General features: G+C 39.3%; 1 protein-coding gene and 1 long non-coding RNA gene across 6 annotated transcripts in view; one reads left to right on the top strand and one right to left on the bottom strand.

The window, feature by feature from the left end:
* Nucleotides 1-13668, top strand: part of smg1 (SMG1 nonsense mediated mRNA decay associated PI3K related kinase) — a 152741-nt gene extending 139073 nt beyond the window's left edge. For 3 of the 4 annotated variants that reach the window (XM_068056197.1, XM_068056198.1, XM_068056199.1), the window contains exons 60-63: nucleotides 1097-1203; nucleotides 5883-6062; nucleotides 6654-6760; nucleotides 11242-13668. In XM_068056197.1, coding sequence (XP_067912298.1) covers nucleotides 1097-1203; nucleotides 5883-6062; nucleotides 6654-6760; nucleotides 11242-11319 — 472 coding nt within the window. In that variant the 3' untranslated portion in view covers nucleotides 11320-13668. Of the gene's footprint in view, nucleotides 1-1096; nucleotides 1204-5882; nucleotides 6063-6223; nucleotides 6444-6653; nucleotides 6761-11241 lie in introns of those variants that run through there. The other variant, XR_010977399.1, reaches the window with a different exon arrangement.
* LOC137383405 (uncharacterized) overlaps nucleotides 1-15528 on the bottom strand; it is a 19503-nt gene continuing 3975 nt past the window's right edge. Inside the window, exons 2-3 of one of the 2 annotated variants that reach the window (XR_010977402.1) lie at nucleotides 5040-5149; nucleotides 1-130 (exon numbers count right to left, since the gene is read on the bottom strand). This is a non-coding gene — a long non-coding RNA (uncharacterized lncRNA). Of the gene's footprint in view, nucleotides 131-609; nucleotides 824-5039; nucleotides 5150-15528 lie in introns of those variants that run through there. The other variant, XR_010977401.1, reaches the window with a different exon arrangement.

A 15528-nucleotide genomic window follows, 5' to 3' on the forward strand; every position in this document is an offset into this window, starting at 1 on the left:
TTTTTAACTTTACACCATCTCTCCTGAATGCAGTGATTGCATTTTGGTTCAATGTATGTCCGTGGTCCACCTCACTCTCACAGCAAGTTTTCATAATTGAGCATCGATGGTGATCATCAGGCTATTCGACCTGTGGAGTATCATAGTCTGTGATCCTCTCTTCATTCAAGTCCGTGTATAAGAAATTTTGTAACTCTGAACATGCTAGCAAGGATCCACACCAATTGGGAGTGAATAAAGGAAAATCGTAGGCTTGCTGCCCACAATTTTTTATCCATCAACTTTAAATTTGTGAATAACACTATATTTGCTGCACATGGCTGGTGGATAAGGCCTCCTGCCAAGAAATAGTTTATAAAACCTCTTTTCATCCCACCAAGATGATTATATAGTTCTTTGTTAATAAGGGCTGAAGGCTGTAACCTGCAATCTGCCGACGAAATGCAAACTTGTGGGAAATGCAGTAATCCATTTGTTTATATGTCCTATTGTAGCTTAATCCGATTATTCAAGACCTACCCAGTGGTTTATGGATAAATGCACCATCTGTTGTACTGAGCCACTTGGGTCAGGAAGATACCAGGTTTGATCCCTGATCTGTGTGCATTTGTTTGTTCTCAACCATGGTGCTGATGAGCATGCCAATGTTTGTTTCCCTGAGCTAATGAGGTGGGAGGCTGGTAGAAGACGTGTGCTTGAGTGGGTATCAGGTCATGGCTGCAGTCTCCTCTTCTGTCTGCTGACACTCTGTTTAGCCTAACGTATGAAGAATGGGCAGTTGCGCCGGTTACCTCTGGAGTCCTTCCTCTGTGAGAGCTCATGCCTTCAGAAAAGGAGAAAGCAATTGTAAAGGACAGTAAAAAGAACTGTCTGATAAGCTATTGTGTATCAAATGCATTGTACATGTATGTACAGAAAGCAGGATGAAGGAAAACCATCTTCTCCATTAACCCCAATCCAGGTAGCTTGAGTGGAAATTACACAATTCACTTGCATCTGAGGCAGTTGTGTGCTATTTCACTGATAAATGTTGTATTCAGCTGGTTCCTATCCAATTGTTTTTGTCCTGTTTTCAGTAGTAACTCTTGTCTTTCAGCGTCTACAATGATCTTGTCAGCTTTGCATCTCCACTCGTCACAGATAAATCTAATGAGTGTTCAAGCCCAACCTCTGCCTCTGCATTTCAGCCCAGTTTTGCAGCAGGTAAATGTTTATGTTCAACTTGCTACTGAATTTGTAATAAGTTTTAATTCTCTAAAGCAGTCTTGCATTAAGAAGCCCTTAAATCTCATTACATGTATTTGGTTACAATAATCAGTAAATGTTAAGTTTTTAAAAAAAAAAGTTTTACTTTGGATTGTATCAGTTTTACTGAATGTTACATAATATCAAATGAGCCACTGAGTGGTTGAGTTTTTCCTGACGGATCCTGGGCACGGATTTGGAAGGTGGCAATACATTCAAGGCACTTGGAGAGGAAAGGGAGGTTGGAGGTGTGACTAGTTTTCAAGGATGGAAGGATCAAGGCTACTGTTTTGTTTTTGGAGGAGGGGAGTGATGACAGGTTTGAATAGCATGGGGACAATACTTGATGCACTTCTAATGCCTTAACATAATGAGGCAAATGAACAAAAAAAAATTAAAAACAAAAATGTTGTAATATACATAAAGTCTGTTAGAATTTGTAAAGAGAAAAGGAACCGTGTTTGAGGAATGCCCTTTATCAGAATTGAATACCTAATAAGTATATGAAGGTTGTGGTGGGGGGGGGGGGTGTGGAGAAAAAGTGAATATTGAGTTAATACTTGATTATCTTTGCTTTCAGTTCTGGTAAATAGTATGTGACCGAAACACTAACTTGCATTTTCAGCATCTTTTATTTCAGGCTTCTAGCATTTGCAGTTTTCTTTATACTGGCAAAAATGTTTGGGCTGACTTTTTGCTGGGTTTACACATTTAAAGCAGTCATTCTTTAAGGATATTCTAACAGACTTTATTCCCTGTAGAAACTATAGTCTAAGTATTACTAGCTGGAGAATCCATTTGTTACCAAGATTACAGACTTTGATTACAAATACTGTAGCTTGCCATGGTGCTAAAGCAGATTTCTTTTTGTTTGTGGGATGTGGGTGTCGCTGGCTAGGCCAGCATTTGTTGCCCATCCCTAATTGCCCTTGGACTGAGTGGCTTGCTAGGCAATTTCAGAGGGCATTTTAAGAGCCAACCACATTGCTGTGGGTCTGGAGTCACATATAGGCCAGACCAGGTAAGGAAGGCAGATTTCCTTCTCTAAAGGACATTCGTGACCAGATGGATTTTTACAACAATTTCATGGTCATTAGACTAGCTTTTTAATTCCAGATTTATTAATTGAATTCAAATTTCACCATCTGCCATGGTGGGATTTGAACCCATGTCCTCAACATTAGCTTGGGCTCTGGATTACTAGTCCAGTGACATTACCACTCTGCCACTGCCTCCCCAATGAAGGGACAGCCTATCTCTGAAGAAAACTATAAGTACTAGTTGCTTTGGTATTAATTCATGTAAAAATCTGGACTTCTAATGAAAACTTTGCACATTTTAATTTTTCAAATTGGCACAAAACACCCAAATTCCAAATAGTGCCAGAAAATTGCAAGCATCAGCAGAATGTTAACAACAACCAATGCCAATTATCAAGTATCTTGGGACAAATTGCACTTAGTCACTCAAAAGTGATAATTATCAGTCTAATAAATGCAAATCTCATAGAACAGGATTTCCATTGGATAGCTTCCGAGCATAAAAGATTTTAGTCTTGTCTGCTTCCCCAGTCTGAGCTGCCTGGAGAGCCACCCAGATGTGATGTCAATTTAAATGTTGATCGTCGGCACAGGAATTAGGCTAATCAAGCCATAACTCATAAACATGCATCACATCATCCAAGCTCGGTGCCCAATGCCTCGTTCTTCCCCCTAAACTCTGCAAAATAAGTAACTGCACGTTAACTACACATACACTGACCCACTATTTTTACTGGAATTGGCTCATCCTGAGTTTCCACTGTCACCTTCAGGGAAAAGATTCGAACAGGAAGATGTAAACCTGGCAGTCTTCTCTGGGTAATACTTCTGAAGTTGCAAGTGCTTTGCAATACCTGCTCAACTTTTTTACCGTATCATGACTTCTTTTGACAGCCAGTTAGATTGGCCAAATAGCCTATTCTTTCCCCCCCACCCTGGCCACAGGACAAAAATACATAAGATGTTGATACCAAAATCTAGAATAGATGGAGCATACAGGATCCTTTAGAAATTCAGGTGAGTCTATAAATCTATAATTATGTTATGCAGCGATTGTACTTCAGGTACTCCCATCAAGGTAGCCAACCATGGCTGTGCTTGATCACTGGTAAATGTGTTGAGGTTCTGTTCAAGCTTGCAAAGCATACCATCACGTCCAATTTTTTTTTTACTAAACTAGATATGGGAGTTTTTAGTCAGCAGCTGTCCTTTATTAAAGGTTAAATTGTAGGCTGCCATGCCACAGCAAGAAGTAACAATTCAGATCTTAAACCTGGGAACAAAATGCATGATGATTGTTCCACATGAAGTCACTCCCGTAGAAGCTGCAATATTTATTGCACTCTTTGATGGAAGGCATAATTTTGGAAGACAGATGGTAAAACTGCTGGAATCTTTGTAAAAAGACACACCCTCCCACTGGAAATGAGCAGCAGCAGATCCCTCTGCTTTTCTCTTACGAATATTGAATATTGCATCTGAACCTGAAAATATTCTAATTATTCAAATTTAGAACAGGCCTCCCATCTTTAGTGACTTGATTCATTCACAAAAAGCATCCACAAATGAAATGTTAAAAATTAATTGTTGTACCTTGGGTATTATACTAAGTTAGTTAGTTCTCCAGCATTTGTATAGAATCATAATATGGAAAACAACCCAAGCTTGTATGCATTTATCCTTCACAGCCTGTCCTGTTCTTTGATCCCTCAACCGTCTGTCTAACCTATTAAATGTTGACACATTCTCTGCTTTAGTCACTATCTCTGGTAGTGCATTCCTCAATGTCATAACCCTTCTGCTCTCTGTCCTGAGTATCATACATTTCAGATTAAGGCGATGTCCCCTTCATCCAAGCCACTGGAAACTGTCTTTTTCTATTTGCTTTACCTATCCTTTCATAATTTTAAACACTTGTATTGAATGATCCATAATGTTGTTTTCAAGTGCCTTGTGCGTCTTTCCATGGTACTTCCCCCTTAGTAGTGGTATGACATTTGTTCTCTTGCATTTATATAGCATCTTTCATGAGCACCAGATGCCCCAAAGCGCTTTACAGTCAATGAAGTGCAGTCACTGTTGTAAAGTAGGAAATGCAGTAGCTAATTTTCACACAGCAAACTCCCACAAATAGCAATGTGATAATGACCAGATACTGTTTTTTGTGATGTTGATTGAGGGATAAATTATTGAACAGGACACTGGGGAATTACTCCCCTGCCCTTTGTACCATGAGATCTTTTGCGTCCACCTGACAGGGCAGGAGGTTTAACGTCTCTTCCAAAAAAATGGCCCCTCTGACAGTGCAGCACTCCCTCAGTACTGCACTGGAGTTTCAGCCTAGATTATTATGCTGGAGCAGAACATGAATCCACAATCTTCTGACTCAGGTGAGCGTATTAACAGCTGTGCCATGGCTGACACACCTCAGTGTAGTCTGGTATTTATTCCAGATGCTATTTTAGTGGCAGGAGTACAACATCTCTTACTCAGGATCCGCTTGTTACCACTTGCAAGGCAGCTATATTGAGCAATCCTCATATACTTTCTAAGCACTAATGTCTAGAAATGACTACAGTTTTGCTATCCTTTCTGCTTAACCCTTGCAGAGTGAAAATGTCATCCAGATATCTTGACCAAGCATGAAGTCTGATTACATGAGTTAACCTTCCAGCTAGAAATGATCTGGGTCTTTCTTTGACCAATGCTGTTGCCGCAGAGATCTGTTGGTAATCTTTCAAAGTAATAAGTTACCAAGATTTTCTGTTTGGAGGCCGGATAGTCTTGGCTTTCTGTGCCAGATGGGGAGGTTTCCACACAACTTTGTTTTCTCAGAATTATGCACAGTACTGAAGAGGAGGAGGCTGTTGAAAAAAAAAGGTGGAGAAAGTGACGTATCTCAAGCCTGCTGAAACAAGAGCATTAGTTTGTCTATGGTAATCGCTGTCACTCCTTTTCTCCAGTGTAATATAGCTCCTCTCAAAGATTGTATTTGACAACTAACACGCTTCCACAAAATAGTTTAGTATGTCATTAACAGTGAGATGAGTACTGTGCGTGTGTGTAACATATATATGAACAAGACTACATGTACAGCTGAATAGGATAAGGGCCCAGGATATCCATTAAGATTTAAAGAGATAGTGGTGACATCAGGTGCCTTCCCCATACAAATGAAAAAATATCCTATTTTTATATGGAATTTGCACTGTATTCAAAGAATGAGTCAGATTACTGCTGTGTGTAGACTAACATTTTTTCATTTCTCACTACAACCACCTGGATGGCCTCCTGAGTGAGGTTAGCAATTTGTTCTGAATTTTAAGCAGTTTTGTTGCTGGACCCGTGCCTATTCAAAACAGGGTTGTAACTGTCCAAGCTCTCTCAGCATCTGCAAATCCAGAAAAAACAAGCTTGTATTTCATTTGTCTGGGCTGCATTAGAACCTAGGTGTCAAGTGAAAGGACAATGTGCTTAACCCACTGTACCATCCCACTTCACAAAAACCTTTTTAATTTTTTCTTTTAATCCACCACCTTTCTGCAAAAATCCAGTAGTATGGATTACATTAGTACCATATACTTTTTCTCTCTGCAGCTGTTCGCAGCAGTACAACTCAAAAGACACAACCAGAAGTTATGTCACAGAATGCACGGAAGATGGCTCAGAGAAATCTTGCCGCTTCAGCAAACACTCCACCAGGCACAACTATAGGACTGGGAAAGAATGTTGCTCCAAGTCCTAAGAAGGCAGCAAGGGACCCCAAAACTGGGAAAGGTAAGTTTCATTTCTGAGAGTAAAGTGTCTAGTACTTGTGTGTTGGGTGGTTTAACACTGACCCTAATTTAGCTCCGACTGATACTTAACTAGCTTTGTTGATTGCATTTACATAATGGACCACAATTCTGCTGTATTTCTTCATGGTATGTAAATTGAAGGTGTTGGCTTTGTGATTGCACTCCTGAGTCTGGAGGTCATGGGTTCAAACCCCACAGCAGGACTTGAGCACCTAATTTAGGTTGACATCTTGGTACAGTACTGAATACTGCAACATTGCCAGAAGTGCCAACTTTTGAATGAGACATTAAATCAAGGCCCCGTCTTATTGCTTGGATGGATATAAAAGTGGCATGACTCGAGGAGTTATGCTGGTCAAAGGTGATTAACTGGTCATTTTTCTCATTTGTGCAACCTTGCCATTCACAGATTGGTTGCTGTGTTTGCCTACATAAGTGATTCCACTTCAAAGATATTTAGAATGTATATATACTTGTACTTTTTGTGAATTTGCCTTTAATCTCATTTGTACTTACTAAAATGAAGTATAATTTTGAAAAATGAAAGCACAATTGTTATTTTTACTTTTAGCTGTTCAGGAACGGAATTCCTATGCTGTTAGTGTGTGGAAAAGAGTGAAGGCCAAGTTGGAAGGTAGAGATGTGGATCCCAACAGGAGGATGACTGTTGCTGAACAGGTACAACATTGTCATGTCATGCTTGTTTTCTAATAATCTCTTTTTATAGAAAATCCAAAGTACAGCAACTACAGTTTTCACTTGTATACTGCTTTTGAAATAGAAACCTCCCTAAGATGCCTCAAGAGAAATGGACACCACATTGCAGTGGAAGATTAGGAATGGTGACCAAAAGCTTGGTTCAAGATATAGATTTAAAGGTTTATCTTGGTGGAAAGAGAGGCACTGGTGTTTGTAGGGAAAAGAGTGCTGATTCAGCTGATGGCTCTGCTATTTGGAGTAGAGAGGAGGGGCAGTACAGGAGGCCAAAGGTGGAGGATTGAATGTCTCCGGTTAGTATGTGAGGTTGCAGAGGTAGGATGGCCTAAAGCTGTAGAGGGATTTGTGAATGAAAATGTTGACAAAGATTCAGTGGAGATTGGTAGGGAATAGGATGTTGAGTAGGCAGTACTTGGAGTGAGACAGGATGAAGACAGAAGTTTTGAATGAGTTTTTGAAGTGATAGGAGGTTATTGACAGAGGTTATTAAGAGTTATAATAACTGACAGAGGTTATTGAGAGTTAACAGACATGGCTAAGTGTTTAAGTGGTTAAAATGTTATAAGGTGGTGACTGGTGATATGGAAGTGGAAGTCAATATATTTGAAACTCAGTTCTGGATCGAAGGAAACACTTGAGCACTATCTGGTTGAGTCCCAGTGAGCAACCAGGTTGGGAAGCAGCATCGATGACGAGGGAACAAAAATTTTGATAGACAAGTGTGGCTTCCATCTTTCCAATGCTCAGTTGGAGAAAATTTGGGCTGACCTAAAACATGATGTTTGTCAGGCAATCTAGCAAATGGAGATGATGATGAAAAGGTAGAACTGGATGTCGTAAGCGTATAGAATGGAAACTAACCCCGTGTCATTGGATAATGCTAGTGAAGGGCAGCACATAAGTGCAAAAAGGAGGGCACAGGAGTCATGTCTCAGTGCTCTGGAGGTGACCGTGTGGGAGAGTAGAAACTGTTGCTGGAGATCTGCTGGCTTCATTGGAACAGGTAAGTGTGGCCCCGATAAGGGCAGTACTGTGGAGGAGAGGTGTAGGAGGAAGCATGCATGAATGTCTGTCAAATGCAACAGAGGGGGTCAGTTAAGAGTTTATACACAACTCTTCCAATCATAAAAGATGATGTGACAGCACATTGCTCTGTTGGGTTCCACCAAGTTGTAAGACTTGTGATCAAACTGAGATTCCTATATGTTAAGTTGTTAATTTCAGCTGTGCTTTGTGGGGTTGGGGGTATAAATTGCCAGCAAGGTGCTTCCCCTTAGAAGGAATAATGTATGTGAACATTTTGGCATTTGGATCAATTGCAGTTAGGTTAAGTCAGACCTATAGGAAATGGAAAGAATGAGTCTAGAAGAGCCAATGGAACAATTAAGATCATCTTTATAATACTTAATTCTTTTAAACTATGAAAAAGTCTAAAAAGAGTGCTTAATAATGCATGTTAATGCTGCAGAAACAAAGCTTTGTTTTTGGATGTGTTCTGTTGCAGTGCTATAGGACCTTTTTTATGTACGTTCCAACACTGCAGTATGGCCCACCTTGGTCACTGTTCCCTACTTTTGATTTCATTGGTTCTCAGTCAGAATTATTCATTCAAAGCTTGACCAACTAGACCAGAAATCTTGTGTAGTTGGGAAGAAAACACCAATTGTACATAAACCAGTCTGTCTGTTAAAAGCAGTTAAGCAAAGGATTGTTGGGAATACAATTCTCTGAACAAGACCTGTTTTGAACATTAATCTGAATAACAGTAATAACTCTTATGGCATCTTTAATATAATAAAATATCCCAAGGTGCATCACAGGAGTGTTATAAAGCAAAATTAGACACAGCTACACAAGACAATATTAGGGCAGATGGCCAAAAGGTTAGTCAAAGAGGTAGGTTTTATGGAGCATCAAGTAAGAAAGAGGTGGAGAGGTTTAGGAAAGAATCCCTTGACCAAATAAAGAGTAATAAGTTAACCAGTACAACAAACCATGTCCCTCTGATATCTAATCCCTGAGGATAGATCAATAAGATAGGAAGGTGAATAATGGGCATTGCCTTATCAGTATATAACTAGGACACTTCCTTCTTTACAAATTTGGATAGATCGAGCAAAAGTGAATCAGTTTATTGAGAAAGCAATAGTTTAACAATCAATGTAGCAGCCTGTCTTCTGCATACACCTGCAGACTATGGCTTATATCAATTCAATTTGAAATCATATGTTTGGCATGCAATGCTATCTACCAGTAGCAAACACATTCTAAATTTCTTTGGCAATGACCTCTTTGGATCAGGCAATTTGCTGCTCTTGATATTGCATCTACTACATTCTTCAGTCCTCATCTCCACACACTCGAGCTTAGCTTGATAGAACATGGTTTCCCTAGAGTCTAAGTTTGCAAATGAAAATGTCAACATTGCAGGGTCAACAATATTCTTTTTCTTAAACAAGCTTCTGTATTTTTGACAGTTTCTTCAGGACTCCCAAGAGCCCAAGTTAGCTTTGGGTGATGAACCTCCAGAAAGTGCCATATTAGACTGTCCTTTTAAGAAAGACAAGAAAAATTATATGCTGTGTAGCTGATATGGTAACGATCATAATTGCTGTGATCTGTATGTTACTTGGAGAGGAAATCTTGTAGGGAAAACCAAACTAAAATTAAACATACTTACGGTTAATGCACATTTGAAATTTGATGCATCAACTGCTATGCTCATACAATACTCCTTTCAACGTTACCATTGCAAAACAAAATGCCTCCCTAGATAGGGAGGTTTTAGGGAGCATCAAGGAAGAGAGAGAGGTAGAGGGGTTTAGGGAGAGATGCCTTGACCAAATGAAGAGTAATAAGTTAGCCAATACAACAAACTGTGTACCTCTGATATCTAATCCCGTGAGGATAGATCAATAAGATAGGAAGTGAATAACGGGTGTAGCCTTATCAGTACAGCATATCTGCACTGTTTGAAATACTGTACAAAATACAGTACTCCATTTGTGATGCTGAATGCTCATTATTGCTTGCTGCCTAAGCACAATACTGTGACTTGACAGTTTTGCCTTGGTTTACAAAATTCACCTGACTTGTGAGGATTGCAAAATGAAGTAATCTCATTTAGGATGACATGACAATTTGGTGACTGTCTCTTTAAATTGATTCCAGTCGCTTATTTACCCCACCGTAGATATTTATTAATTTCCTGCTTGTTTTCTGATCCTAATCAATTTATATTGAAGTACCTTCAAGACTCAAGTGTCCGATTGTAGCATCACTCTAGTTTGTATACTTGTATGTGTTTCTTTTAAAACAGATGACATAGATCAAGGGTTTGATTATTATACTGATTATGACATTCACTTGCTCCCATGCAGAACAGCAGAAAAACATCCACAGTTTGGTTCTCGTAATCTGTAATGGCTGTCGGCAACTTATTCGACAAATGTTTGATGTGGTACTGAGCCATATATTCCAGAAAGATCACAGGATTACTGCTGGCTCTTTGAGTTAGCTAATCTAGTGGGGTGGCAGTAGGGGTGCTCTGGTTAGCTTCACGAGTTCTGGGATAGGGAGGGCTATGCTCAACCACTCTATTTATTATCCAGTGCTCTTGCTGACAACCCCTATGGAGGGGTGTCAAATGAAGACAGGATTGGATGGTTCCAGTGCTCTCTATGGTGAATAAGAAACCTGTGCTGCTTGTGTCAGCTCATGTGATGATTGCCTGGGTACTTAGAACTCTTTTTGGATATTAGGCAGCATACCCAACCATGATTTACTACCTTCAGGAGAAGAGGGAAAATTAAGGGTGAGAGAATGAGGATGAAAAGCAATTTCAATGATAACTTTAGTAAACTGTGTAGTCATTAAAACTACTCATTATAGCACAATGTTTTTGGTATACTAAGGCCACACGTTTGTTATATATTGTATAGATGCTTTCTCTTTCTGGGGAGTCTAGAACTAGTGGTGACAGACTCCTAATCTATTCCTTCAGACTCCTCCTATTCCTTCAAGCGGTTGTGAATCATTGGGATTCTCTCCCCCAAAGAGCGATGGATGCTCGTCATGGAGCATATTCAAGACATGGATAGATTTTTGGATATGAAGGGAATCGAGGGATATGGGTGTAGTGCAGGGAAGTGGAGTTGAGGTAGATCAGCCATGATCTGACTGAATGGCAGAGCCGGCTCAAAAGGGTTAAATGGCCCACTCCTCCTGTTTCTTATGCTATTATACATCTCTCAAATTTAAGATACTATGTTATAAATTTACGAAGCTAGAGAATTAAATGCACCTTTTTAAGCACTTCTAAAAGAAATCTAGCTGCTAACTTATTAGAAATCAGCTTGAATTTGTTCTGGAGCATTTTGACTTCAGTTTTATCAATGTCAATGTATTAATAAACAGCTTTTTTCACGCCTTGTTTTCTCTAGGTTGATTACGTGATTAAAGAAGCTACTAATCTAGATAACTTGGCACAACTGTATGAAGGTTGGACGGCGTGGGTATGAACTGGAATACAGTGGATATCTCTGGTTCAATGAGGTCAGGCATCCACCAGAATCAACTCGGCCATAGGCATCTATAGCCGCACCATGGCAGGTGTTGATGCATTCTGGGGCTTAATCTGAGGTAATCTAAGAATCCCCGTGCATTCGGAGTGGTTAGTCAGAAGGCTGCACTCAGGGATATGCTTAATACAATGGTCTGCACCCCAAGGTCAAGGGCCATAGAGTCCAGTCTGAATTACACGATTGACTTTCTGTCATACAAGAACTGCAGAAGTATCGAGGGTGTAGGTGCAGAAATGATTGTTATCCTACTGAGTACAGAGTGATTTTGAAAACCTAAATTCCATCTGCCCTGTGAACATTCAAGTCACTAAGTACTAAACCCTGCTGAAAGGTAATTTAGAAAACTGGGGCCCTAAAGAAAGAAATCTGTTGATTCACGTGATTCCAGTTGGATAACGACTTCACTGGCTGACTTGCCCTTGAAGATGGCCATCCAGTAAGAAAACCAAGGCTGGGAGAAATTATGGACTCCAGAAGCAGCCCAAAAGAAAAGATTGGATATACTACATGGGACTTGTGTGAGGAAGATGACACCACCCTGATCTTTTTGTTAGCTTTCTCTTATAGCTGTATGCTAGTTTAGCAAAGTGCTTCTCGGATGCCTGTAATTCTGTTTACTGTGATTGAAATTCAGTAGTAGTCATCAACCATTTTAATGTAAACATTTTGCAAGGTACACAATCTGGAAGACTACATGAAAGCATTGACAGATTAATGGTAAACTAAAGGGTTAGGTGTTTCCATGCATACACTTTAAAGTGCTTTTTTTCTTCCTGTTTTGTTACCTGGAAATAAAAGGTCATGGATATTTTTGTGTAATTTCATCATGCAGGTTTTGCCATTTGTATGAATAAAATGCTGAATAAACCCTTAAAAATGTATTTGAAAGTGACACACCATGACCAAATAAGTGTTTTTAATTGATCTCCCTTTTCCTGCTTTCTTTTGCTTGTGCTTTCCTTTTGCTCCGATCTTTCTAAGCAGTCCAAACTCCGCATTGCTTGCAAAGATGTTTTGAAAACATCTGCCCTTTCTAAGTTCACAACTTTACCCCATTCTTCTCTCGCTTTTACTTTCCTCTCATTTTTTTGTATTTCTCCTTTCTCCTTCCGCCTAAGCACCTGCCCCTGCGCCCCCCCCCCCCCACTCCCGAAATGATCAGTGCTGTGTTCTGTAGGTTTGTGATTTCATCATTTTCATAAATGCTTTGGGAAAATTGCTTTGGACATTATAAAACACAAAATGATGAAGATTGAAGTTCCTTTCATATATAACAGTATGCACTCACCCTTATTGTACCACTTATTTTTAGCAATGTAGATCTTAGCTGTATTTTACATTTAGCTGGCAAAAGTAATAAAGAATGTCCTTTGGTGGAGGTATATGGTGTGTGGTAACTTTTAAACTGTCACAAAATGGTTTAGCTTCATCTTGTGAAGAGAGTCATTCTTCAGCATTATACAGATTAATACAAAGAGCATCAAATCATACATGCTTGCCATGTCATTTTGATTGCAGCTTCCTTGCATTGTTACTAATTTAAGGTAAATTAAATGTCAGCAGTACTTTTGAAAGTTGTATTTTGAGAGATTAGTCTCTCCCTTCTGATTTTTTTTTTAAAAATCCTCTTTCCAGCCCCCATCATGAAACTGTCCTTCAGCTGAAAGGCTGCAGTGGACCAGATCTTGCTTGGATTTCTCTGGCATATAATTTTACTTGGCCAGTTTTCAATAAACACAGTCAGCAGGATGAGCTAATGTTCACTGTTGAGATTTTTGTACCTTTCCCACTAAGGGATTCCCATGCCAAGTGTGGTCATGAATGTGCAAAACTGATGCATACAGGTAATAGATTTCAAATGTCAGACTGAAATTATAACCCTGACTTTGGAATGGGCATTCGGTCCATGCATTCTGGAGCTAATGAGCTACTGCAACCTCTTTATAATATAATTCCAACCTGATAAATGTATAATTAATATACCAAGAAATGTTGAAAATTATGCATTTATTTGAGACCTGGAACAATGACTATACTTCAAAAGTACTTCATTGGCTGTAAAGTGGTTTAGGATATCCTGGGGTTGCGAAAGGAGTATATAAATGCAAATTCTTTCTTGGAGAAAATTGAATGGGAAATGGTGCATTTGATATCTGTACTTGAATATGAATCCTGTTTGTATTATGCGCTTTGTTTATAAAAACTCAACTAATGATAAAATATTGTACTGCTACAGATTTACATCCAGGACCGTATTTCCAATAAATTTATTACATTCACAGTGTTGCTGGCATCAGCACTATTTTATCTTTTTCCTGCATCTTCAGAAATTGTGGTAGGAAGAGAGAAAGTCTATAAAAGTTAATCACAACTGAATGACTGTGCTCTTGATACTAGTTAGAATGTTCTTAGAATTTCAGTCACATTTGACCTCTTCCAGGGGTTCAGTATTTCACAGGTATAACTTTATTTGCAATTGTGGTTCAAGGTTTTCTTAACATCTCATAAATTGCTACTAGTAGTTAGATGATCTTTACTCATACCATTGTAAATAAAGTTTTTGTTAGCTCCTTCGTTATGTGCTTTTTTTAAAAAACCTGATGAAGGTGGCAGCATCCTGAGTTCATTTGTTCATGAAATTAACCATTTGGTCCATCATTGGGATCTCAATTCTAATCTCTGAATAAAAGGTTGGTTAACAAACTTGAGGCTAATGGAATAGAAAGGGTCAGTGTCATCTTGGATAAAAAAATTGGCTTAAGGATAGAAAACAGCAAGTAGTGGACTGGAACTAGGAATGTTCGACATTGTAACAAAAGTGCTTCCATTTTTTTGTCGAATTTTTTGAGGACTTGGGTTTTAAAACTGAAAAGGATTCCATAGATGCTGGACTTTGACCTTTTTTTAAAAAAAAAACCATTTGAAGGTCTTTTGGACATGGTTTGTAAACAACCCTTACTCGAAGTCACCTGTCTTCAGATAAGTATCCAGTGGGGGCCTTTTGACCTGGGAAGATGTTTAGAGAAGTGACAGGACCAGATTTATAGGGGTCAGGAGGCTTAACTCTTGAGATATTATTTTTGATTTCGCTTTGGACAGCGAGTTGGGATGTGGATAGTGTTTTGAAAGGAGTTTAAAAATCAACCTGCCAAGGAAAAACTGCAGCTTAGCCTATTCCATCTATTTGAAAAGCCTGCCAGCTTTTCCATCTCTGAGAAACTTAGAATCTTAGAAGTGAGTGTAAGAAATAGAGAAATTGCTGCTGTATTTCTCCTGGAAAGCCTGCCAAACTGACCTTCAACATCGCCTGAAAAGAACTGTTCTAGAAAGATCTCAGTGACCGCTGTCTATGTGTATTTGGGACAGCAGAATAAAGGGACAACTGACATCTTTCCACTTTTTTTTTTCAAGAATTAGCAAGTATTTGGCAAAAGTTTTTTTTTTGTAATAGAGCTCTAAAGAGAAAATCTCTTTTGAGTTAACCTGTGTGTGTGTGTGTGTGTGTGTGGCTAAGGTAAAAAGGGAACTTCCATATTCAATCTGTTAATGCTTTGCTTCGTTACTGGTTAAGTCTTGTTTGATCTGATAATTTTATTTATTAAAGAAACCTGGTTGATGGAATTTTATTCTGGGATAGAGAATAGAGTATATGATCGACTGCATTGGTAACTGGGTAAGCATTTAAATATGCTGTGACCTGGGGCGAAGTGGAACTAGCAAAGACCGTGCACTCCTCCCACCTCGGTTGTAACAATACCCCACAAAAAGACAGACATAACTAGGACCCATGTGGGTACCCATAGCAACACCTTTTATTTGAAGGAAGTGAGTGGAGTTGAAGGCAATTGTTCAATGTGAGAACAAGTTCAGGCAGAGGAGGAGGGTGGTGGTGGATGGGGATTGGTTGGGCATCTGTTCAAGGAACAAGCCGAGAGCCCTCAGACCGTCTTGGGGGAAGGAGGTGTAGAGAGTTTGGACGTACGTAGTGAAGAGGCAGTTAGGGCCAGGAATCTGGAAATTGTCAAAATGTTGTAGGGCCATCAGAAGAGTCACAGATGTAGTTGGGAAGAGACTGGACCAGGGCAGAAAAGATAGTAGAGATAGGAAGAAATAAGTTTAGTGGGGCAGGAACAGGCTGAAATGATG

Source organism: Heterodontus francisci, chromosome 24 (assembly GCF_036365525.1).
Source record: "Heterodontus francisci isolate sHetFra1 chromosome 24, sHetFra1.hap1, whole genome shotgun sequence".
NCBI lineage: Eukaryota > Metazoa > Chordata > Chondrichthyes > Heterodontiformes > Heterodontidae > Heterodontus > Heterodontus francisci.